This window comes from Castanea sativa, chromosome 7 (assembly GCF_040712315.1).
Source record: "Castanea sativa cultivar Marrone di Chiusa Pesio chromosome 7, ASM4071231v1".
Taxonomy (NCBI): Eukaryota; Viridiplantae; Streptophyta; class Magnoliopsida; order Fagales; family Fagaceae; genus Castanea; species Castanea sativa.
Genome location: NC_134019.1, coordinates 31855334 through 31882831, shown reverse-complemented (window position 1 = coordinate 31882831; position 27498 = coordinate 31855334). Strand labels below are relative to the sequence as shown.

Genomic DNA, 27498 nt, shown 5'->3' with positions numbered 1-27498 from the left:
GACGGAACTGAGAGAGAGAGAGAGAGAGAGGTGAAAAGTTTTTTTTTTCTTTTCTTTTTAGAGTTCGACTGTTTAGAATTTTATCGGGATTCTTTAGGTGACTTGTACTTTATTAGTTTATTTTTTGCAGCAATTTAAGACAAAATCTCATACAGGTTTTTCACTATTTGCAAGCAAAGCCCCAAAGCAAGAAAATTTGCAAGCCATCACCCACTTTCAAGCAACATCCCACCACCATCTGTAAAGGTATTTTCTTTTGTACAAAAACTTTTGCATTAATTATGATCTAGGTTTGGTTATTAAAATTTATAATTGGTTTGAGAGAGTTAGAAAGGCTTTGTATTTTATTGTAGAGAAGTAAATCATGAGTGGGAGTTGAAATTGGGTGTTTGTGAGTTTTGAACTATATTCTCTTTCACAGGTTGGAGGCATGTGTTATCTCCTCCCTCATGAAGAGAACCAAGTTTAAAGCTAGAATAAGAGTTTAAATTTCATGTTTTTGAGGAATTTGGGGGATACCCAGATTTATTTTTATTTTTTTATGGATGACCAAGTTTGTGATTTTTTAGGCACTTTTCTAGGTTTTGCATGTTGGATTATATTCTCATAATTTTTGATGATGCAAAGAAGATCAGTAGGCTGGGTGCTTCGGACTTGAAAGGACTACTTGCTCTCTCTGCGGCCTGAAGAAAAAAAGAAAAGCGAATCAAAGGTGATCGGGGCTGCCGGCCAAAAACCCTCCGATGGCAAAGTTAGTTTTTCTCTCTATATTTTTGGAGTTCCAACTTTTTTGGAGTAAAATCCACATACCTTTGCCTTGTCTGAATCAGTTTTTATATAGTGCCTTCATAGACGGTTATCAAAATTGGAACCTCCCCTGGATTCAAGGAGGCGCAAGGGTCAAATGTAACTCCCATAACCGTTTAGGAGTTATTGCTTCTATTTCACAACGGATACCTGACAGTTATGCGTGGGATAAGGAATTATCACATTATATTCGGAGATTTTCCTAAGTATGATACTCTCGTCCTGGAATTCCTTAGTTGAGTATACTTTGGCACTTGCGCAGAGGCTGTCTCGTCTGACAGACAAACTCCTTCAAGACGAGGTTGTTCGCGCTCTGGACGAGCGCCTATTCCTTGGTGGTGCTTATCTCGTCCAGAGCTCTCCTTGGTTGGACGAGGTAGTTGCAGGTAGGTTCCAGAGGGTGTTTACAATTCCAGTCGGGTTATGGACGACCTTTATGGACGACTTGGAGATAGGCAAAATCAGTACCCTATCAATTTTAATTAAGCATCTGTTTGGGTATTGAGGAATAAAAAACAATGAAGAAAAAGTGATTAGAAGCACAATCAGTTGTGAAGGGTTTTTTACTTTTTTTAGATATGTTGGTGAATTGTGGGTTATGCTTTGTTAATTTGCAAATTGAGGATTACTTCATAGATTTTGGTAGATATTTTTTCTAGGGAGAGATTTAACAAAGCAATGAATTATAGCTTTGCTATTATTTTGTCTTTTCTTTTCTAATAAACGCTTTCTTTATGTTCTTTCTACTGAGATCTATGGTTTTCTATATGACTTTCATTGCTTTTCTTTTCTACAAATTATTCAATCCAACAGATTTTGGGAACACACTGGACACCACCATTCATATGGAAAGAACACTTTAATAACTTCTTTATTCATAGCTGGTATTTGTAATTCTTTGTTTGACCATTTTACCATATAATAATATTTGGAATTGTTTTGGTTCCACTATTACTATTTTGGGATAATATATAAACTTTGATTTTTTTTTTTTATGCATGAATATTGATATAGGGAAAAAAAAAATACAAGAGGAGATTATTGGCTCAATGAATGAGGAAGAACAGGGCAAAGGAGAGCTAAGGCATTGCAAAGCTAGTTTATGGATAAGCAACTTACTTTGATTGGTAATTTGGTGCTTCCTTTGTTTATTGCATAATCTTTATTTTTCATGAAGTTTCATTGATATTTTAAACTATATTTGTTTCTTTTTTATCTGTCTATGGTGTTTGTAACCTATTTCAATGATTGGACCAATACCATTGTTTCATGATGACATTGTTGACGTTGTTAGTATGTTGTTTTAGTTTATATTTTTGAGTGTTAAGAATAACAACTTGAATTTTGAGATGAAGATTGTGTGCTTTTTTTATTCATATATTTACTCTATTTTTTCCATTAAAATTTCGATTGACATGGTAGTAGATTCAAAACATGTGTAATTTCTTCATCACCATTTTTTCCTGTAAAGTTTGATTTTTCTTTCATTACCACCATTATCAAATCATCAACAGCTTTAGCACCTTGCCAAAATGTGTCGTTTCAAGGTAACCCCCAAGTGGGCCAAATTGCATCTTATTATTTTAAGCTCACTATCACATTCTTCAATTTGAATGGTTTTCTTGGAACGCTTTGTGTCAATTCTGGGATTTATTCAGGTAGGTCGTCTTCTTCTCTATTTCTAATCTACCTATGAATTTCTATCTTTATATTCTTTTGTGCAATTTCTATGTATATTCAACCAATGAATTTCTATCTTTATATTCTTTTGTGTAATTTTTGCAGTGAATTAGTACTAAAGATTCATAATGATATCACTTCGCTAACCGATTGTTGATTACCTTATTGTCTCAAAAGCTTAAGCTATTAGGAAATAGTGAATTTAATCACTTAACCAAAATTCTAACACTCTTATAAGAGAGAAATGTTAATGGGAATGTGCAATGGGAATTGGAATTGTGCATGTTGATCTATAGAACAAAAGGGGTTTGATGGATGGCTTAGTATCATATTTCTATGTTCTCGTCTTTTGCAGGAAGGTTGAATAATATTAGACATAGCTTGATTTTGGATATAATATATGTTTACTTTTAAACTTGAATTGGTAGCTAGATAACACAAACGAAGCTTCAATCAAATTGGATTTTTTGGCATTGTAGACATTACAATATTGATGATTTCCTAAACATTAATGGTAACTCTTACTATCTATCTATCTATTATCATTTGGCATTAAGGAGAGGCCTCATGACCATGTACCCAAAATCTTTGACTGCATATCTTTTAGGCCAAGGGTGTGAGACCACTTCACAAACAACTTCATGCATGATGATTTAAGGATTGTAATTGAGAGTGCTGCATTGTTAAATATTTTATTGTTTTTATCCCTCTATATTGCCCACATTCCAAACAAAAAGATCACCAATGTTTAAGTTAGAGGCGATGCTTGCTATTGATAATGAGTTTGAATTCTTCTAGAGGCCTTCATTTTTGTTTTTCAATTAAATCAATCTTCCTCTCTCTAACTTTCTTTATGGTTCTTGGTTGGATATAGCACAAAGAAATTTTGATTTAGTCAAACTACACAAATTTAAATCGTGGACAACATTGAATATTTTCCTTTTTAAAGAGTAATATCTTATGAAAATTTTTTTGGAGGAAAGGGACAAGGCCATGGTTTGTAAAGTTATCGTGTTTAGTTTTGAGATTGAACACTTTGTTGTTAAAATTTTTTTTTCAGATGACTTTGTGGTTTATATTATATTTATTTGTACTCAATTTGGTATTAGGCTATGATATTTCTTATTTTGTATTTTCTTATTATTTTGTAGAATGATGAATCCCTGATTAATTGCATCATCCTCTTTATGAGTTCTCAAAAAATTCACAAAAAACTGATATTGAGCTTGAGTTTGTTCTTTCTTCCTTATGGGTGGTCTAAGAGTTTTTTTGGATAATTTATTTTGTTCAAATACAGTGTGTATTTTGTAAGTTTCATTCAAGCCATAAATGGAAAATGGTTGTAATTTAGCATTGTTGTTTCTTTTTTAGGAATTTTTTTCCTGAAACTCATCCAGTAGCTATTCCCGTGCATTGCACGGGTTAGCAACTAGTCTACATATATAATAATAGGTAAAATTGAGAGAATATCTAATTAGATTTTAATTAGAATTCAATTAGAGTCTAATTTTGTGCCACGGGTCCCATCTAATCTAAGTTTTTAAATTTTTGTGCCAAGTGAGTTAATTCAGTGTAAAAATTGTATTTCAATTAGAGCTTAATTTTACGCCACGGGTCCCATCTAATTTAAGTTTTTAAATTTTTGTACCAAATGAGTTAATTTAGTGTAAAAAATGAGGAGTCCAATATAAGTAAACCTTAAAAAAATATAATTTTTGACTGATTTTATATTTATGAGTCTTTTTTTTATAGAACTAAAAACAATTTAAGTTTATAAGTCATCTATATATACATATATATATAAAAGTAAAGCTAAAAGAAAATCCAATTTGATTTTAAATTGAAATTCAATTAGAGTCTAATGTTGAGTCATGTGTCCCATCTGATCAAAATTTTAAAATTTTTGAACCAAGTTAGTTAGTTCAGTGTAAAAATTGGATTTCAATTAGAGTTTAATTTTACAGCATATGTTCCATCTAATCGAAGTTTTTTTTTTAATTTTTGTGTCAAATGAGTTAATTTAGAGTAGAAAACGATGAGTCCAATATATATAAATCATAAAAAACATAATCATATATCTAACATTATATATAAAATTAGAGAAAGAAAGAGTTTGAATGATTTTATATTTATGAGCCTTTTTTTAAAAGATTCAAACAAATATGTAGCCAAATATTTTCAAAACTCCAGTGTGAATGTTTAGTTATTTATTTGTAGTTTTGGTTGTATTTTGATTAGAGCAATGGTTATTAGTTTTTTTTTTTTTGAAAGGGGAATATTCATTCAATTAAATGGATAAAATATCATGATACAAAGCATCTGTGGCTGGTGGGGGAGAGTCCTCCATCCAGTACAAATCCTTATCTAATGTATGTCTAGCACATTGAGCCAAATCATGGGCTACCCTATTCCCACCCCTCCTAATACAGCAAACACTAGACCAATGCAATCCCTTTATCAAATGTTGAATGTCATCCACAACATTGCCGAATAGAGAAGTATTTTCCACAGAAGAGATGGCATGAATAACATTGTTGTTGTCACCCTCAATAATCAACCTAGAAAAACCAGCATCCACAGCAAATTCTATAGCTCTCCAGCAAGCAACTCTGCTTTTTCACTTGTGTGCACATCCAGTCCACTAGTAGTCATAGCAGCCATAACCTCTCCCTTTTCATTTCGAACAATTGCTCCAAAACCAATTCTGACTAAGTCCGAAAATAGTGCTACATCAAAGTTGAGTTTGTACGCCTCTGGTGGTGGTGGTTGCCATACCTCTCCACTTGGTTGCTCCCTTGACTGAACGCAATGGTTATTAGTTCATCTCTCACACACAATTGTGCAGTAGTATTTTCCATTTCTATTATATAGTGTTTTTTTCACATTTTAATTTAAAACCAACCTTTCACAATTTGCATTATTCATACGCTACGCATAACCTATCCCCTCTCTCATCCATTTTTCTTCCCATTGTCACTCTCTCATATGTAGACCCAACACAATAATCCCCTGCAAGGGCATGACTATGTCTGCCATCTCCGACCCGACCTCAGTATTAGACCATTCTCTATTGGTAATTTTTAATTAATCTATGACTAATTTCTTTTCCTATTGTCCATAATTATGTTTGCTGTCAATTTTGGGATTTTGATTCCTAACCCTTTTTCCTTTCTATTCTTTTCTTGGTTGAAGTCAAGGAAGCACTCTAGAAGTTCAAATACTACCACCTAAGTTGTTATTAGGGTATGGGTTTTGTAAAGTGTGGAGATACAGAACAGAGGATTGTCTCCACCAGCTTACAGCCACTGTTAGACAGTGGAATATTCTTTTCTGCAATAAGAGTTCATAACCAAGTAAGTATGCTATTCATAAATTACCATTGTTTCTTTCCTTTCTTTTTTATATATATATATATATATATATATATTAAAGTTTAGGAAGTTTCTTTTTACCTATGTGCTTGAGATTTTCTTTCTTAATCTTCTTCTATTCTGTTTAGAATTGGTTTTTGTGGAATTGCATAATCCGGTGTATTCAGTATTCTTTTCCATTGCCAACATTAATGTTGAAGCAGTTTAAGAAATCAAAAGGCAAAGAAAAATCTATGGAGGTATTCCCTAGAATTTTGATATTTTTCTTCTGGGTTTTAATTTCGTATTCTTTGAGGATTTTCAGTTTAGTTGGATATAAAGTTTTGTATTTTTATATTCTTCTTATGGTTTTTAATTTCGTGTATTTCAGAGGATTTTATATTGATGTGTCCATTTTGACCTTTAGAGGGATCATAGAATAATTAGTCAAAGAAGGAAAAGAATTGAGTGTAGACAGTATAGAAAGAGAGTGCCTTCCAGTTTTCTTTTCTTCTATTTATTTTCATGTCTCTTTCTTGGGGGAAAAAAAGTGTTAGGAAATTTTGGGAATTACACATTCAATTTGGTGACACTACATTAGTTATTTAGATTTTAAAAGATAGAAAAATGCTAAAGCTACTACCAATTTTCCACAAAAGCTTACAACTGACATGGCAATGAATGTGTTTGGCATTACATCAATAACAGAATAAATTCCTAAATTGCTTAGTTGTTTGTTTAAAAGTTAGCACATCAGTTTGTAAGGACTATATAATAAAATTTGCAATAGTTGTAAGATCACTCTAAGGGATACATTATTAGTGGGTAGCAGGAGTGAACCCACATTCCTTAGTTCAAATCTTCCCTTCATCCTCTTTCTCAAAAAAAAAAAAAAAAAAAATTTCTAATCCAATATTAATAGCTTTTTCTTCTGTAAAATCTTCTAAGGTTAATGAGCCATAGTCTTTCCTCTCTTAGGGCATTCATTTATAAGTAAGCAATTATAATCACAAGTAGATTGTTTGCTTCCCACCAAGAGAGTTTTCTGAAATAAGTGAAAATGCTACCACATGCTGGTATAAATTATTTTTTTGTAGTCTGACTCTTTTATATCCTTTTGTAGGGGACTTCATATGAAGTTGATTGCTCCCATGGTAAGCAACTTTGGGAACTATGTAAAGAGAAGTATGAACCACTATGGCTTAAAGGGGGAAACCACTGTGATTTGGAGCTCAGATTGAGCACAAGATTCTTTCTTCAATATCTGTGCTTAATTTTGGTAGAATCTTACTTTAGCCACTTATAGTAAAGAATTAAGAAATCATTTTTGTAACTAAACATGCATTTGAATAGAAACTAAAAGTGTTCATATATAATTTCTCAGCAAAAGCTCAAAATTAGCATTTTCTTTGTCCATTAACATACAGCTAATAATTTAGTTTATAAACAATATGTTTTGTGTAGTTTTTTGGTTAGTATGTATGTCATGTGTTAAAAAAATGCATATATGTTTAGACTTCAATAGGATTTTTTTTTTTAGTTAGTGTGGTTTAGTAGGAGTTGTGAAATTGAATTAACCATCTATTGAATGGATAGAGTATGGAGAAAATGTCTCTTAAATTAATGAGGTTGAGAAAATTTGTGTCCTAAGGTAGCTTAAACAAAACATAGTTTCTTATCAAACTTTGTGGTCTATATGCATTTATGATTATTTTTTTTTAAGTTTTTCATCAAGCTTTTAAGATGCATTTACTTTGTGTAGTACATAATTGTTGGGGTTGAACGAAATCTACAAAGGTCTATATTCATTTCTCACGAAAGGGACATGATAGGCAAAAAATAAGGAGGGGAAAAAAAATTGGCCGATTGGAAGGTAGCAGGAACAAATCTCACATCATTCAAATTCTTCGTTTCTCTTTGTCTCTCACTCTCTGTCTCAAAAGGGGGATATTTATTCATCTATCTTAAAAGAACAACTGAGATATGAAATGAGCACATAACTACACAATGTAGACACACATTAGACTTCAAAAAAAAATAAAGTTAGCTGATGTTGAATTAGCATCTTCAAGTGCACTTGGTTGGATTGTTTTAGATTTAGATATTTGAGTTAGATTTGGTTTTAATTATGGTATTGGGTTTAAAATAAATTTTGTATTGGGTATTTGTATTAGATTTGGTTTTGTTTTAAATAATTGGGTTAAATTAGTTTTTGATATCTGCCTATGGTGTTTGTAATTAGATTTGCAAATCAAGATATGTGTTGGGTGTTTATTATGTGGTAAAAGTGTATTTAAATATTATTAAAAAAAATTATTTCTAATAATGTAAATAAATAGGTTCCCACACATGGTGCGGGTTAAAAGCTAGTATATAATAATAGGTAAAATTTAGAGAAAATCCAATTAGATTCTATAATTGAAGTCCAATTTTGCGCCATGTGTCCTAAATTATTTGTTTTTAGAGAGAGTTTTATTTTTTAATTTTGGAATCGAATGTGGGACCATATCATAAATATCCATTCAAGTGAGTTGTTGTGTACAAAAACAAAATAGTCTAGAATTAATGAACATAAAAATATTTTAAAAATGAACAATTTACATTTTCTACCTAATAACATTCTTACAGGACTTTTTAAAGAGTTAAAAGAAAATATAAGAATGGCTATTAATAATATTTAAATTATATATGTAAGATTATTATACTATGTATTTTAATGCGTATCTTTTAAATATATCTATGCATATGCATGGAGTTACAAGCTAGTTATATATAATGTCAAACAACAGCAGGCATTACATCCTTTACCAGACACATTCTAGTAGTCCCTATATGTTCCATATCCCATACAAAAGCCGCATATACAAAAGCGGGATAGGTATCATAGGTTTCCAAAAGGCACTGTTGCTGATTTCCCCTCTTTGCTAGAACATCCGCGTAGCCATTAGCTTCATGGAATATGTGATACACCTGGACAGTCTAGTTGTGCTCCATAAGGTTCTTGCAATCACATAATAGTGGTTAATAGCTGGTGAGAAACCCAAGTTCCATGCCAGAAGGAGGCCCTAGTGAACTGCACCCAGCTCAGCGATATTATTGGAATTAATACCCATATGTAGTGAAAAACCTGAAATCCAATCTCGTGAGCTATTGTGCAACAATCTGTCTGCACCAGCTAATCCAGGATTACCTAAAGAGCTGCCATCTGTGTTTAGTTTTATAAAAGGTTCTGGCAGAGCATTCCATTTAATAATCCTAGGGATTCTAATTTGAATATTCCTTGCCGGACTTACTAAAAAGAAAAATTCAGTAGTGTACTGAACCACTTTGTGTATAATCCGATTTTGAGAGCAAGATTGATCCAATAATACTTGAATTGTATACAGTGATGAGAGATGCTCTAACCCAATGTGTGTATAATATATAAGCAATCTTATATAAACAATATTATATATTAGTAAGAGTACTTCTAGGGTGTAGAGAGGCCTTGCCCACTGAGACTTAAAAAAATGGAGTATGTAATTGATCTTAATAACAAAAATTAATATTTTTTGTTAGATGATTATTGGACATGTAGTAAGATAATAAACATAACTTTTGTTTGATTGTAAAAGTCAGAGGCTTTATCATGGTTCATGTCTTTCTTACAAAAACAGAGTTTTATTTTGGTCACCATTTTAGTTGGCGGGAACAGATGATCCTAAAATATGCATGTAAAACGAGTACCTATCTCATTAGTCATTTCCTCCTACTTATAATTGACATTTCTAATATTATTATTATTAGTATTATGCTAATTTTGATTCGTTACAAATCAAATCACATTATCTGAAAAAGTCATTCAGAAAAAAAAAAAGATTATATGAAAAAGTCTAGGAGAACATAAATTTTTAAAAGTTTTTGCCACAACTGTAACGTGACAGAGTGTGATTGATGAATAAAAAATAGTAAGTCCATGTGTAAATGATACTTAATCACTCTCAATCTCTCACGTTAGAATTGTAGCAAAAAAATTATGGAATATTTTGTGATCCTAAAACTATATCATTGCATTAAATTTCAGACCCAATAATTGCAATTTGCAAACTCATCTCTCGTTCTCTTTCTATTAACTCACCCATCACATTTTTGTTACAATGGATTCAAATAACAATGTGTTGGAGAATTTTAATATTAATTAATTAAAATATATTTATATGACAAAGTAAATGTAAAGATGTGGGAGTTAATATGAAAGATATGGAATTAATGGAATGTTTAATCCCACATTGAAAAGGAGTGAGATACTATTTTATTCTTTTTAATTGCGGTGATTAATGAGCTAATATGCATTGATTCAGATATGGGGCTAGATACGTGCGCTAGAGGGAGGTGAAGGGAGGAGGTGTTAGGAATGGAAATGAATTAGCTTATAAAAAAGTGCTCAGTAAGGTGTAGCACTTGCACAACAAGAACAAGATGTTTGGCTAACATAAATGAGTATTTTTTCTCGCTCTTTTAATGATGCAGATTGGTTAAGGGAGAATAAAATATTTAAATATTTTATGTTGTTTTTTCTTTCCTAGTGAAATTATAATTTATTTACTTTTACAAATTCAATTAAAATCCTTTTCCTAGTTGAACCAGTATTTTAATTATTTTTTCTTTTTCTAGTTAAATTGTTTTTCCTTTCTCAAGTAGAAGTAGGTTTATTATTTCTTTTCCTAAAAGAAGTAGGAGAAATTCTATTCCTATAAATACTCTTTATAGAGAGGTTGATTATTGTTATGCATTTACGAATAAAAGTTTGTTAGAGATGTTTTCTCTATTATTTTGTCCACTAACTTAGTTTCCTTGTAGAACTTAGGTTTCGTTGAAGAGTTGTAGTAATTGTGTGTTACAAATTCTGCTTCTACATGCCTATGCTACATCAGTTGGTATCAGAGCAAGGCTAGGTTCATACCATAGCATAAAGAGCAGCATGTGGGGGGAAGAATTGTTGCCATAAATGACATGTATGCACACGAGGAGGTTGCATACGATGCACAATTAGAGGCATTCTTTTAACGAACAGATGAGTGGTTTGATGCGCTTTCAAAGCAGCTCACCGCCTTAGCTATTGGAAGTCGACCTCAAAATTGCTATCCAAATCCATGTTATGTGAAGGAGGAGGAGGATCTTGATATTGAGGAGGAGGACTGTGATATCGAGAAGGATGATGAATATATTGAAAGAGTTTGTGTAGTAAATTGAGATTCTCTACCAATTTATGATGACTATCTTGAAGATTATAGTCAAGGAGACAAGATTGAGCTCAACGAAAATAATGTCATATACATACAAGGTGAGCTCATGACTCACATCATCGATGAGGCATTCATCATTAAAGCACAAGAGGTTATAGATTTTTTATTTATTGCAATCATACGTGTGTACAATTGGTTTGTTCATCAATAGATGAATTCTTTATTGATGAACGAATTTTCAATTTACTAAAGTTTGAACTTGAACACATTAAACACTCTGATTTCATTGGGGTTGATGAGCTTCTAAAAAAAAAAAAAAAATTTCCCGATAGTATATTTAATATTAATTTGGAAGGATTAATGGAAAACTTTATTGATCCATTCTAGGAGGATTTTATTGAACAAGAATTGATAGAAGTCAACAAGAGGCGTGGACGAGTGATTTTCAGTAATTTTTGTGGAGAAGGCAATATGAAGTTTATGGATGTGTGCATGGATTCCTTTTTAGTACTTGCTTCGTGTATCCCACCATGGCAAAAGAGGTCAAGAATAAAAATTCATACATCAAGATTTATTTTGAGTAAGAAAAGATTGATAAGTAGTATATTAATTTGTCTTGTCTTGCACAGAAGGATAGGATGGAGAGGATTATTTGGGGTTCCAATTAATCTTGGAAGATTGCCACAAAACTCGAGGATGAGTTTTCCCCAACCACGAGGGAATGATGCAAATTGGTTAAGGGAGAATAATTTTTTTTTTAATGTTTTTTTTTCTTTCCTAGTGGAATTATGATTTATTTGTTTATACAAGTTCAATTAAAATTCATTTTCTATTTGAACTAGGATTTTAATTGTTTTTTCTTTTCCTAGATGATAAAGGTATTTTTGGCATGACACAACAAAGAAGCTGACGCCCCTTAGGATTCGACGGGTTCGTATTGGCAAACGCGGCAAGGGCGACGGATCCACATAGTAGACTACCCTACGACGTCTGGCAAACATCTCCATGAAGCTAATGGGAGGTCTTGGACAAGGCTAGTGACTGACGGGGTGAGAAGGCCGACGGGTCCAACATGGCTTGGTGTGATCCTCAAGAATGATTGTACATGGAAATAGCTTGTGTCTCACGATGAACCCCAATCAAATGAAACCGCAAAATACGTGTATTAAATTAGGATCTTCCCTACAAGGAAAGACCTTCTCCACCCAAAAACAAATTTCAGCTCTACACTACTATAAAAACCCCCAAAACCTTTACAAACCTAGGTATGCATAATTTACTTCAACTTTGGCACTCTAGAGTTGTGAAAGTTCTCTAACATAACCTTCGGAGGGTATTTGTATTAAAAAAGGATCTTCCCTACAAGGAAAGACCCTCTCCACCAAAAAACAAATTTAAGCTCTACACTACTATAAAAAACCCCCAAAACCCTTACAAACCTAGGTATGCATAATTTACCTCAACTTTGGCACTCTAGAGTTGTGAAAGTTCTCTAACTTAACATTCGGAAGGTATTTGGCCGATATCACATTGGTACTCTGTAAGGTCTTCTTCTTCTCAGTTTCGCAGGTTTTTCTTAGAGCACGTGAGGACTGTGCAACTTACTGATGATTCTTTGGCATCATCAATTGGCGTCGTCTGTGGGAAACGCGTAGCAACAACTTCGTTGTAGTAGAAGCTATACTACCACTTCCCAAACAAAGAGTTGTATGGTACTCACTTGCTCGATGGCTACCACCAACAACCAAGGAGACAAACCACACACTACCACCTTTGAAAGATAGGTACAGACTCTTACCGTAGTTATGGAATGCCTCACCAAGCAAAACCACGACTTGGAGGAACAACTCTGCCAAAGGAAAGTAGAACCCAACAATCATAGGGACGAATAAGAGGGTACCAATGTTGAAAGGAGGAACTAAGAAGGACCCAAAGGCAATAATGCCCCAAGCAGACAAGAGCAGCAAGATACTAGCCGACCATCCATAGCAGATACATCTCCACCATACATGGTCGTCGAGATGCAAATGATGAAGGAATGGATGGATTTCATGATGAACGCCTTCAAAGGACGGGTATCAAGCGACCTTGATGAGTTGGTCCATTGAACGGACTCATCTTTTACTGCACTCGTCACTTCGTTCCCCCTTCAGCTGAAGTTCCGCATGCCACAGGTAGAAGCCTACGATGGGTCTAAGGATCCCTTAGATCACTTGGAGTCATTCAAAACCCTCATGCATTTGCAAGGCATGGTGGATAAGATCATGTGCCGAGCTTTCCCAACCACATTGAAGGGCCTCGCAAGGGTATGATTTAGTAGGTTGATGTCAAATTCCATTAGCACCTTCAAGGAGCTGAGTGCGCGATTTGCCTCGTAATTCATTGGGGGGGGGGGGCATAGGTACAACAAGTCTACAGTATGACTGATGAGCATCAAGCAACATGAGGATGAGACGTTGAGGTCTTACATAACCCGTTTCAACAAAGAAGCCCTCTCAATTGACGAGGCTGATGATAAGATACTTGTTATTGTGTTCATCAATGGATTACGGAAAGGGAAGTTTTTGTTCTCCTTATACAAAAAAAACCTGAAGACTACGCCATATGTGCTTTATTGAGCCATTAAGTATATGAACACAGAAGACGCATTGCTAGCTCAAGTGGAGAAACCCAAGAAGAGGGAAAGGCAAGAAGATGCACGATAAGACAGGGGACGAAAGACGACCAGAACCGGAGACCGAAGGGAGGATAGGCATTCCAAACCCCCCACTGGAAGGTTCGCAAACTTCACCCTTTTGACTGCCCTGATCGACCAGGTCTTGATGTAGATCAAGGACAATACAACCTTAACGTGGCCTGGCAAGTTGAAGGGAGATCCTAGTAAGAGGTACAGGGACAAGTACTGCTGTTTTCATGGGGATCACGGCCATGACACGGTCGAATGCTATGACTTGAAGCAGTAGATTGAAGCTCTCAACAGACAACGAAAACAACAGCGATTTGTCAGCAAGGAAAGGACGGACCCACCACAGGAGCAGGCCGCTAGAAGGGACAATAAGCGCCCCAGGCCACCCTTAGGAGACATAAGAATGATTGTGGGGGGCACCACAACTTCTAGTTCATCCAGAAAGGCACGTAAGACTTACCTAAGAATGGTTTAGAATGTCCAGCTAACGGAATTCGTCCTAAAGATGGCATGGGTTGACAACCCCATAATTGGATTCTCGAAAGACAACGCTCGACGTCTCTACCACCCACACGATGATGCACTTGTCATTAGCATGCGGGTAGGGGACTACAACACACACCGGGTCCTAATTAATAATGGGAGCTCTGCAAATATCTTCTACTACTCGGCGTTCCAACAGATGAGGATCTAGAGAGAGTGGCTCGTACCAACCAATGCGCTGCTAGTCAGGTTCGGAGGAATGATAGTATACCCCCTCGGTGCAGTTACACTGGCTATGATGGTCGGTGATTACCCACAACAAATTACCAAGGATGTTACATTCCTTGTCTTCGACTGCTCGTTTGCTTACAATGCCATACTAGGTCGGCCTACCCTTAACTCGTGGAAGGCCGTGACTTCAACCTATCACCTAATGATCAAATTCCCCACTGAGTACGGAGTAGGAAAGGTGCGTGGGGACCAAGTGGCAACACGCAAGTGCTACAAAGCGATGTTGGAGATGGACGACCATTTACAGACCATGAACATAGAAGAACAGCGGATGATTGCAGAGCTCGTTGAGGGATTGTAGGAGATACTTCTCAATAACTCTAGGCCTAAGCGAACAACTAGGATCGGCACCCTTGCCAGTCCATCAAGCGCTCACAACATTACTAAGAGAAAACCAGGATGTCTTTTCTTGGAGCCATGAAGACATGCCTGGGATTGACCCTTCAATCATAATGCATAGGTTGAATGAATCACCTTTTTTCCCCCTTGTCCGTCAAGAGAAGTGGGTATTTGCCCAAGAGCGAGACAGGGCTATAGCGAAGGAGGTCCGCAAATTGCAAGATGCAGAATTCATTAAGGAAGTGTACTATCCCAACTGGTTGGCCAATGTAGTGATGTTCAAGAAAGCCAATGAAAAATGGAGGATGTGTGTAGACTTCACGGACTTAAATAAGGCGTGCCTTAAAGATAGCTGTCCCCTCCCATGGGTTGATGTCCTAGTAGATTCAATAGCAAGACACCAGCTATTGAGCTTTATGGATGCGTTTTCTGGTTACAACCAGATCAAATTGGACGAAGTTGATCAGGAGAAAATTTCATCGTCACCAGCCAAGGCCTCTTTTGCTACAAAGTGATGCCGTTTGGCCTCTAGAATGCGAGTGCAACATACCAAAGGCTTATGAACAAAATGTTTACACATCAGATTGGAAGAAATGTCCAAGTGTACGTGGACGACATGCTAGTAAAAAGCCGAAGGGAAAACGACCATTTGGACGACCTTAAGGAGACCTTTGATACCTTCCGCTCCTACAACATGAAGCTCAATCCGAGCAAATGCACATTTGGGGTGATGGCCAAAAAATTCCTAGGGTTTATGGTGTCTTAGAGAGGCATTGAAGTCAACCCAAATAAGATTTAGGCCATAATGGAGATGACACCACCAAGGAACATAAAAGAAGTATAAAGCCTTAACGGCAAGGTAGTTGCGCTAAACAGATTCGTATCGAGGGCAACGGACAAGTGCCTACCTTTCTTTCGCACGCTGAAGAAGTCCTTCGAGTGGAGGGTTGAATGTCAACAATCTTTTGATGATCTAAAAGCATACCTCTTTTCCCTACCACTTCTAAGTCCTTTCAAACAAAGGGAAGAGCTATTTCTCTATCTGGTCGTCTCCCCGGCTACCGTCAGTACAACCTTGGTCCGAGAAGAAGACAGAGTACAGAACCCCGTATACTACAATAGCCGAGCACTCCAAGACGCAGAGGAGAGGTAACCACCGATGGAGCAGCTCGCCTTCACTTTGGTTACTACAGCCCGCAAACTCAAGCCATACATACTTCCTGGCCCACACTGTGGTCGTTCTGATGGACAAGCCTCTATGGCGAGAAATGAGTAATCTTGTAGCTGTTGGATGGATGGCACTATGGGAAATCGAATTGAGTGAATTCGACATACAATACCGCCTGCTTACTACCATAAAAGGACAGGTGGTCGTTGACTTCATTGCGGAGTTCACTAACATGGAGGGCCAGGAGGTAGTAGAACATTCTTAATGCAGCGTCCACAAGAACGGATCATCTTACAGGCAGGCTGACGGAGCGAGTATAGTGCTACATTCCCTAGAAGAGGACGAGATCGACTGTATGGTTCGTCTCAACTTCCCTACAACTAACAATGAAACAAAGTACGAGGCTCTAGTGACAGGACTAGATCTCGCCAAAATGGTAGGAGCCACAAGTGTGGTTGTGTATTGTGACTCTTAGGTGGTCACAAGTCAGGTGAACGATGACTACGAATGTAAAAAGGAAAGGATGAAGGGATACTTGAAGCAGGTAAGGAAACGACTAGGCAACCTTCAGGCCAAGTTTATCCAAATCCCAAGGGAAGAGAACGAGCATGCCGACCATCTTGCCAAAGCCACATCGTTAGCACACATGCTCGTCAACAGTAAGGTACTTTCTTTTGTTCAGCTTTCACCTTTGATAGATGGCAGCGAAGTGCAGGCAATAGACTCGAGAAACAACTGGACCACACCGATAGTCTCTTATTTGAAAGATGGCGCACTACCTGACAGTAAGGAAGCTACAAGAAAACTGAAGGTTCAAGCGGCACAATTGGTTTTGATAAAGAACGTCTTGTACAAAAGAGGCTTCTCCCACTTGTACCTAAGATGCTTAAGCCCCGGGGAAGCAGATTATGTCATGAAAGAAGTCCATGAAAGGATTTGCGGGAACCATTCAGGGTTACGATCATTGGTGTACAAGCTGATTCAGGCAAGATACTATTGGCCTACCATGCAGAAGGATGCCCAAACCTATGTCAAAGCCTGCGACAAGTGTCAAAGGTTCAGCAACATCATTAGACAGCCAACAGAAGAGCTCACTCCAATGATGGCTCCGTGGCCTTTTGTTCAATGAGGGTTGGACATCATGGGCCCATTCCCAATAGCAATAAGACAATTGAAGTTTTTAGTGGTCGGCATAGATTACTTTACCAAATGGGTGGAAGCTGAAGCCCTGGCCACTATCACAGAGAAGAACATAAAAAGCATCATCTGGAGAAACATCATCTGTAGGTATGGGATCCCTAGGGTCTTGGTCTTAGATAACGAAAAGCAGTTAGACAATGACTCCTTTAGGAATTTTCGCTCATAACTAGGGATCAAAAATCACTTCTCCTCCTACGCCCACCCTCAGCTAACAGACAAGTTGAGGTCACGAACCAATTTTTGCTCAAAATCATCAAGACTTGGCTCGAGGGGGCAAAGGGTATATGGCCAGAAGAGCTGCCAAGAGTACTATAGGCGTACAAGACGATGACCAGAACTCCTACAGGAGAGACGCCGTTTTTCCTAGCATACGGGAGTGATGCCATTATCCCAGCTGAGGTCGGACTCACAAGCTATAGGGTGGAGAACCATGATGAAAGCAAGAATGACGAAGCCATGAGCTTACAACTTGACCTAGTAGATGAGGTTAGGGCAATAGCTGAATAAAGGCTAGCACAATACCAGGACCTCATGGCCAAGTACTATAACTACGTCTATTATCAAGTCCATAAGTGGACACGTTCATCCCATGGGATGCCTTTAAATTTACAAGTCCATAAGCAGACGGGTTCATCCCAAGGGATGCCATTGAATTCACAAGTCTGTAAGCGAATGGGTTCATCCCAAGGGATGTCATTAAGGATGGATTCTTCCCAAGGGATGTCATTAAATTATCAAGTCCATAAGTGGACGGGTTCATCCCAAGGGATGTCATTAAATTATCAAGTCCATAAGTGGACAGGTTCATCCCAAGGGTTGTTATTAAATTTTTAAGCCCATAAGTGGACGGGTTAATTACTGAGTCCTCAAAGGGGATGGGTATACCCAAGTGGACGGGTTCATCCTCAAAATTTCACCAAGTCCTCAAGGGGACAGACAAACCCAAGTGGACGGGTCCACCTCGAAAATTCACCAAGTCCTCAAGGGGACGGGTGCACCTCAACATGTCCCAAGGTGGATAGACAAACACATATCTCAAGATAAAAGACCAATACATGGCAAAAAAGTTATACTTAAAATAACTACTAAAAACGACGGATGCAATAACAAAATATTAAAGAAAGGAAAAGTGTTTACAACAAAACCTAAAAACAAGGGGGCACTTGCTATTGTTTGGAAATTAGACGGGGTACATAAAAAGTTAAAAACTTAAAGAAACTAAGCTAGAGGGGCATCTTAAGTAGATGGGTTCTGGGCATCCTTAGGAAATGAGTCTTCAACAGACGGGACCAAGGGAGCGACGACGCCATCAGGAACAGGTTGAGCAATGATCACACCTTCATCTTTATGAACTTGCTTCTTCACATGAGTGGAATCATCTGACTCCTCATCGATGGTGTCACCACCCGTGGGAGTCGGGGGCATTGGGTCGTTTATGGAGATCCTGGACAAGTCAAGGTTTGGGTAGACGAACCAAACTTGCTTCAAGAAATCGTCAAACCCATCGTCGTAGTAGATAGCACATGCATTAATAAAAGATTGAAAAGCCTTGAACTCTGCCACGGCGTCGGCCTTGGCCTTTTCCATCTACTCATGAAGGGTTGTTAGCTCCATCTCCAAACCTACCTTAGCTTTTTGCGCTTCCTCTTGAAGACGGGACTCCTCCTTCATCTTCCTCTTGACATCCGTCAGCTCCTCGTTGAGGGTACGGACAACCTCCTTGTACTGAGCTCACTCCTTAATCTCAATCTCCTGGCATTTCCTGAACTGATAGATCACCCCCTCCTGGGCGACGCACCTGTCTTGAAGCACGTTCATGCTTACCAACACCTGAAACCAAAACAATTTTCAACAAAAAAATAAACAAAAGAGTTATAAAAAGTCTTAGGAAAGAAGCATACCCTAGACAGATCAAAGAGACCTGACGCCCCTAAGTCCTCGGATGTCTACTTAGCACAAGGATCCAGATCCGTCTCCTTGATGATTGATTCAACCATCTTGACAACATGATCCTTGTGCGTAAACAGATGACAAACGGCTCCCTAGGCGACGGGACCTTTCACTGTCATCAACCCTTTGCCGGTTCCATGACTTGGTTTAGGGGGGCGACGGTTGCTTTGGCTACTTATCAACAACAAGAGTGCTCAGTCCTTTCTTGTTTGGATGATCGTCCTTCCCTTTGCTCTTCCACTTGGACGTCCCCTTGACGACGACCTTGGAAGCCGAAGTCGAGGCCCCAATTTTTGTTGCTATTTACGTGCTGCAACTAACTGCCTCACCAAGGCCCTCTGCCTCCTAGCTTTCATTTTTGCAAAGGACAAAGGACGGACGTTAGAAAGGTAGACGTTTGTACAAGTAAGAAGATGGAAGAAAAAGGACACTTACGCTGACGGGAGTAAGCGTTCAATCTACGAGCTACAAGGGTTGGCTTAGGACCACCACAGTAGGCGTGGAGTGTGTCTAAAGGGACGAGGTCATTCCACTTCCGTTCACCAAAAAGGATCTCTAGCACGCGACGAATAAAAGTCTCCTGCTCGTTAGTTATTTATGGATGGACGCTAGCTGAAGCAGAGAAAGCAACAGACGACGTTAAACATACAACAAATGAATGTATAAAATAAAGAATGCTGATGGTACTAAACTTGAATCTTTCACAAAGCCCCAAGTATTGTCAAAACCATGGGGCATAGTGTCCCACTCCTCCTGATAGCACTCCCATGGGACTAGGAGATGTGATAAATCCCCTGGGACAAGGAGATGTGTTGGGGCCTATAGCAATAAAAGAACTCATCGAGAGTAAGCCGATGGTTCCCACCACTAAGATGACCCTAAAGTACTTCTGCTCCTATAAATATCCTTCAAGAGTTGGGAGCTATCTGACTGACGAATAACCCTAAATAATTAGCCAGCTGACGGTGCAGTTTTGTTAGTGGCATTCTCAATCCCACCACGAACATGGTTTCATACATGCCAACATTTGCGGTCTTCCCAGAATAGCAACGTTCAAACTACCTGGGCAGACGAATGGGGATATTCTCCTGGATTTGATAACGATCCCAAAGTTCGTTGAATATTTTGGTCGTCATCTTCGGGTAAAAATCATTGATGGTCCAAATCGCAGGAAGAACGAAGGGACGAGTTCCATCTTCCCCTTGACTTCCTGAGCCTCCCTCAGAGGATGTTCCCCCGTCATTCTCACCTCCGTCCTTGTCATCCTCTTCATAACCCTCCTCTTCGTCTTCCTTTTCCATTTCGTCCCTTTCTCCCTCATCATATTCATCCTCATCTCCCTCATTTTCTTCCTCGTTCCCATCACTCAAAGACTGGGTAGACGGCTCCCTTTCTGGGGACCTCGGGGAATCTTCCTCAGGACGACACCTTGATAGAAAGACTTCATTGTAGCCCACACCCTCACAGACTAACAATGACAGTTCACTCATCGCCTCCCTATTTTTGTCATTTATCCACCTACTAGCGACGAATGTATTATTTAAGAACCTATCTTGACGAGGTCTCAAAACAAAAGAAGGGACGGGATGCAAAGACATAAATCAAGATAGGGAGAAGAAAACTTACAATAATAAGTGGACGGGTTGAAAGCAACAACCCCTTCGGAGGTTGACGACAGTAAGACAACGGTGACGTAGGTGACAAGACGACTGCTTTCTCTCTCTCTCTCTCTCTTATTGTTCGTGAAGATGAAATAAGGAAAAATGAGAGGAGGTGATGAACTATTTATAGGACTAAGGAACGCAGAAAATGAAGTGACGCTTTTGTTCGGAAACGAGGCCAACCAGTTCATGCCATGTATTCTAGCATTTAATAAACGCTACTCGAGACCCATTAATGATACCCCTTTTTCCAAAAAATAAAATAAATAATAAAAAGCTACAGGTTGCACTCCATGACATGTTAACTAAAGCCGACGGAACCATGGAGTAGGGGGCAGCTGATAATGGTATTTTTGGCATGACACAACAAAGAAGCTGACGCCCCTTAGGATCTGATGAGTTTATATTGGCAGACGAGGCAAAGGCGATATTTCCATATAATAGATGGCCTTACGACCTCCGGTGAACATCTCCATGAAGCTGATGAGAGGTCTGGGACAAGGCTAGTGATCGACGGGGTGAGGAGGCCGACAGGTCCATTTTGGCTTGGCGTGATCCCCACGAATGACTATACATGGAAATAGCTTGTGTCCCATGATGAACCTCAATCAAAGGAAACCTTACAAGGAAAGGATATTGGAAAATACGTGTATTAAATAAGGACCTTCCCGACAAGGAAAGACTCTATCTGCGAAGAAACAAATGTCAGCTCTACACTACTATAAAAACCCCAAAGCTCTCATAATTTACCTCAATTCTGGCACTCTTGAGTTATGAAAGTTCTCTAACTTAACCTTCGAAGGGTATTTGGCTGGTACCACACTAGTATTCCCTGTAAGGTTTTCTTCTTCTCTGTTTCACAGGTTTTGCCTAGAGCATGTGAGGACTCTGCGACTCACTAGTTGAATTATTTTTCCTTTGTAAAGTGGAAGTAGGTTTATTATTTATTTTCCTAAAATAAGTAGGAGGAATTCTAGTCTTATAAATACTTTTTATAGAGAGGTTGATTATTGTAATACGTTTATTAATAAAAGTTTGTTAGAGATGTTTTCTGTATTATTTTGCTTACTAGCCTAGTTTTCTTATAGAACTTAGATTTCATGGAAGAGTTGTAGTAATTGTGTGTTATAGATTCATGGAAGAGTTGTAGTAATCGGAGGAAAATGGAGTATATAATTGATTATTAGAAATTATTGGGCTTGTAATAAGATAATAAACATAACTTTTGTTTGATTGTAAAAGTCAAAGGCTATGGTTCATGTCTTTTGATATGTAAATATAGTATTTGGTGGTTGCTCTTTCTTACAAAAACAGAGTTTTGTTTTGGTCACAATTTTAGTAGGCGTGCCCTAGGAACTTATCATCCTAAAATATACACGTAAAACGTAAGCGTATCTCATTTTATTAGTCATTTCCTTCTATTTAGAGTCCGTTTCAAAATTGCTTATTTTGTTAAAATTAAAAACTTTTTGTTGAAAGTACCCTAAATAAAGGTAAAAGTTAGCTGAAATAGTATAGTGGAACCCATGAATAGTACTGATGAACTAGAAATTTATGGTCACCATTATATACAGATCATCATTCAACCAGAGAAGACGTTACGCATTTATTACAATCATTGATGACAAAATGTAATTGATGGAGCAATGGTCACAGAATAAGCTATGACCTCCAGACAAAGATTTTGTAACGCACTAGCCGTTGAGCATAAATACCGCACATCATTTCCCATGAATGAGGTATACAACTATAAAAGAGAAGATAACAGAAGCTAAAGGTACACATAAATACTCTATGAAATTACTCCTTACTCATTTTCTCTCTAGAATTTATCTTCCTTACTGACTTAAGCATTAGAGGCGTTTTGGCTGACGCCACACTGGCGTATTACTCTTCCACCCAGTTCGTTTTGCAGGTTTCTCATCTACAGAGACGACCCTATTCACAACATCGTCCATCTGCGACGACAAGGAGCTCAATTATTGATTTTTTGCATCATTAGTTTGGTGTCGTCTGTAGGATTGCTAATCATTTAAGCCATCTTTCCCAGTGACAAAAGAGCTCCTTGAAGTACGAGATGGAAGCAAAGACTGCACCTCAGCTAGATGCTGTGCAACAACAACAAATCCAAGCCCTTTTGGCTAATGTGGGAGAGCTGACTCGCTAGAATGAAGAACTGCGAAAGACAATGGAGTCCCAAAACGTAAAATGTTAGCGAACATGTGAAAACCAAAATGATGAAGAATTAAACTCTCAAGCCAACTGGCGAGACAAAACTTCAGGAGAAGACTCCACCAGGGTGGAGAATGAGCATTGCAACATGAGGAAAGAGATGGACGAACTAAAAAATGCTATGAAAGACAAAGGCGGGGAGAATTTGGATGGGATGATTCGAAAGACGGACTCACCATTCACCAACGAAGTGCTGAATTGTCCTCTCCCACCAAAATTCCATCTTCCACAGTTGGAGTCGTATGAAGGTTCCAACAATCCCTTGGATCACACCGAATCATTCAAGACGCTGATGCTGTTACAGATGACTACAGATGAAGTGATGTGTAGGGCATTCCTAGCAACACTGAAAGGAGCAGCCAGAGTATGGTTCAACAAGATACCCCCAGGAACCATTGTAGACTTTGAACAACTCAGCAAGGGGTTTGTTCGTCATTTTATTGGGGGGAAAAGACACAAAAAACCAACTGGTCATCTTCTCAACATTCAGCTAGCAGAAGGAGAGTCACTAAGACGGTACGTCACTCGATTCAACAAGGAGCTACTGCAGGTAGACGAAACTGAAGACCAAGTTATTTTAACAACCTTCCAAGCAGGGTTGCTGTAAGGAGATTTCTTCTTCTCAATCACTAGAAGTCCACCAAAAACAATCGCAGAATTGCTCTTTAAATCTCAGAAGTACGTGGAGCAAGAGATGCGGTGCTCACAAAGGAGATGAAAGGAAAAAGGAAGAGAGACGAAGGAATAAGCAGCAGTCGCGATAAGAAGAAGGAGACACGAAGTGTTGGACAGGCCATGGGGAAAAAGAGGGAACTTCTTGACAGGAAACCCAAGTTCACCAACTTCACCCCTCTAATAATGCCAATTGAGCAAGTTTTTATATAGATAAGAGACGATCCTTCCCAACAATGGCCAAAGCCAATTAGCACTCCAGTAGAAAGAAGAGACAAGAGCAAGTACTGTAGATTCCACCAGGACCATGGGCATTGTATTGACGAGTGCAGGCATTTGAAAGACCAGGTGGAGACTTTAATCTGGCAAGGGAAGTTGCAGAAGTACGTCAGAAAGACGGAGCCACGCAGGTACCAACGAAAGGATGATTAGGACAGAACTCCAGAGATAAGGGATACCAAACCCCTTGCAGGAGAAATAAAGAAAATCTCAGGAGGAATAACAGCAGGCGGAACGTTGAAATCCCTGAAAAAGGCACAGGGAAGGGAGATAAACAGCTTCCATTCATGGCTCCCTCCAATGAAAATGCCAAAGAATGATGAACCTAATATTGTCTTCTTAGAGTGAGACGGTCACGGCATCAGGCAACCTTATGACGATCCACTATTTATCATGCTCAGATTTGAAGAGTTCAACATCCACCGAGTGCTCATTGACAATAGAAGCTTAGCAAATATTATCTACTTGCCCCCATTTCAGCAAATGAAGCTGGATAAGAAGAGGATCGGGCCTTTCACCTCGCCTTTGGTAAGCTTCACAGGGGATAGAATCGTCCCTAGAGGCATTGTTACTCTAACTGTAATTGCAGGAACTTATCTGGCATAGGTCACCAAGGAAATTGATTTCCTTATAGTTGATTGCCCTTCAACATACAACATCATCTTGGGAAAACTTGCACTCAATAAACTAAGAGCAGCAACGTCAACATATTACTTAAAGGTGAAGTTTCCAACAGCCCATGCTGTAGGAGAAATCAGAGGAGACCTAGTTCTGACAAAAGAGTGCTATCAAGCTGCCTTAGCATCTAACGAGAAACACACATGGGTGATCAATGAACCAAAACCCATTCCCGAACCGCCAAAAACACCACAAGACGTTGAGATCGTCCCTGGAGATTTGTCGAGGGTATTGAAGATTAGAACAACACTCCCAGCGGTAAAGAAAGAGAGAATGATCTCTTTCTTAAGGGCAAACCAAGATGTCTTCGCCTAGAGACACGAGGATATGCCTGGAATTGATAAGAAGATCATACAACATCGTTTCAACGTCAACCTAGAATGTAAACCTGTACAGCAGAAGTGAAGAGTATTTGCACCAGAATACAACAAAGCTATAACTGATGAAGTAGACAAACTACTAGAAGCTGATTTCATCAGGGAAGTCTTCTATCCAGATTGGCTAGCAAACATGGTTATGGTTAAAAAGAGCAATGGCAAGTAGAGAATGTGTGTCGACTTCACAGACCTGAATAAGGCCTGTCCAAAAAATAGCTTCCCTTTGCCAAGGATTGATCGGTTAGTAGACTCAGCTGCTGGACACAAGCTCTTGAGTTTCATGGACGCATTCTCTGGATACAACCAGATTCTTATGGATGAAGATGATCAAGAGAATACCTCGTTCGTCACTAGTCAAGGGTTTTACTACTACAAAGTCATGCCCTTTGGACTGAAGAACGTAGGAGCCACCTACCAAAGATTGGTGAACCGTATGTTCTCTCACTAGATTGGAAGGAATGTGGAGGTTTATGTGGATGATATGCTAGTAAAAAGTAAGGACAAAGCCAATCACATAGACGACCTAAAGGAGATCTTCAGCACACTACGTAAGTACAATATTAAGTTAAACCCTGCAAAGTGTGTTTTTGCTGTTGCTTCAAGAAAATTCTTGGGATTCATGGTGTCCCAACGAGGTATATAGACACAAATCCAGATAAACTAAAAGCAATAATCGAAGTCAAATCACCAACAATAGTGAAAAAGGTGTAGAGCTTGATAGGAAAGGTTGCAGCCCTAAATAGATTTGTCTCTAGGGCAACAGACAAGTGTATGCCATTCTTCAAGGTATTGAAGAAAGCCTTTCAGTGGACTGACAAATGCGAGGAAGCCCTTGCCAAGCTAAAGGAGTACTTGATGAAGCCACCTCTACTAAGCCCCTCGGTGATGGGAGAGAAGTTGCACCTCTACTTAGTCAGTTCGGCACTTATCAGAGAAGAAGGGAACGTCCAAAAACCAGTTTATTACACTAGCCAAGCATTCCAAGGAGCAGAGGCAAGTTACCCAAGGATGGAAAAGATAGCTTTCTATTAGGACATATGTGAATGAAGTTAAGAACATATGTCATTTAGAATTGGCTAATACTTTGACAATATGCACTTTACTTGTAATTGGGTAGATCCAGGATGTGCTTCTCAAGTTTGTGAGTAAGCCGAATACTGGGATCCACGCATTGATTGGTTAGTCATGTACTAGGAGCCGTGCATTGAAAATGAGAGATTGTCATTATAGAACAAGTCCAGTTGTGTATTGGAGTAAGGGTTCAACTGTAGGTTGGTATAAGGTACTGGGATTCCTTTACTTGTAACCTCTTGTTGTGATAATAGTGGATTTTCGGGAGTGGTGACCTTAAATTCACTTAGTATGGTTTTGCCTCAGTGATTTTTCCCATTCGTAAACAAATCACTGTGTCAACTTTATTTTCCGTTGCATATTAACTTAGTTGGTGATTTGTTTGTGCTACCACGCGTCTTGCATGTTAATTGAATTAATTGGCTAATTAATTAGTTAATTTATCACAAGGGGTCAATACATTCTTGGCCTATCACTTTCGCATTTTGGTCGCTTCTAGAAAGCTCCGTCCTTATTTCCAAGCACACCCCATTGTCGTCATGACAGACCAACCCATAAGAAAGATGATGAACAAGATAGACGCAACAGGATGACTTATTCAATGGGCAATTGAATTGGGCCAATTTGACATTGAATATCAGCCCCGAGTAGCAATCAAAACCCAGGTGCTAGCAGACTTCATTGCAAAATTCACTTACCCCTATAAGGAAGAAGAATATCCTATGGAAACATGGACGGTCCAAATAGATGGGTCTGCAACGAGGAAAGTAGGAGCAGCAGAGTAGTACTTATATCTCCAGAAAAAGAAATATTGAAGTATGCAGTTAGATTACAGTTCCCAGCAACGAATATCAAGGCAGAATATGAAGCATTGCTAATAAGGCTAAGCCTAAAAAAAGCTCTAGGAGCGAATAATCTTATCGTCCAAGTTGATTCTCAGCTAATAATTGGACAATTGAAGGGAGATTACGAAGCCGGAGAAGAAAGGATGCATAAGTACTTGAAGATTGTCCAACAACTCTCACAGCACTTTGACATCTTAGACTTTGTACAAATCCCAAGAACCAAAAACGTAGAAGTTGACTTCCTAGCAAGATTGGTCTTGTTAGACAACTACAATGCAACCTCTGAACTATGAATAGAGATAAGGGGCAGCCAAGCACAGAAGGTGGGCAAGTTCTGAAGATAAAAGAACAAGATGAGTGGATGACTCCTATCATTCGTTACTTGAAAGAAGGATTGCTCCCTGAAGATAAGATGGAAGCAAGGAAGATACAGATCAAAGCAGCTCGCTTTATCATTATTAATGACGTGCTTTACAAACGAGGATATTCACTCCCATATCTAAG

The 27498-nt window shown here is 38.3% G+C and overlaps 1 protein-coding gene and 1 long non-coding RNA gene across 3 annotated transcripts; both read left to right on the top strand.

The window, feature by feature from the left end:
* The first annotated feature begins 4849 nt into the window (after positions 1–4849).
* On the top strand, positions 4850–7257 carry LOC142644764 (uncharacterized). 2 transcript variants are annotated; one of them, XR_012845990.1, is made up of 5 exons: positions 4850–5298; positions 5479–5560; positions 5680–5840; positions 5987–6097; positions 6961–7257. It is a non-coding gene; the product is annotated as an uncharacterized LOC142644764 (long non-coding RNA). The 2 variants fall into 2 exon arrangements; XR_012845991.1 differs by lacking the exon at positions 5987–6097 and having other exon boundaries at positions 4860–5298.
* Positions 7258–26879: 19622 nt separating this feature from the next.
* On the top strand, positions 26880–27287 carry LOC142644325 (uncharacterized). The gene has a single exon (XM_075818963.1). The coding sequence runs from the start codon at positions 26880–26882 to the stop codon at positions 27285–27287; it is 408 nt and encodes a 135-aa protein (XP_075675078.1).
* The last annotated feature ends 211 nt before the right edge of the window (positions 27288–27498 follow it).

Coding starts and splice junctions, on each gene's coding strand:
- LOC142644325 (XM_075818963.1), top strand. CDS start 26,880: ATGGACGGTCCAAATAGATGGGTCTGCAACGAGGAAAGTAGGAGCAGC.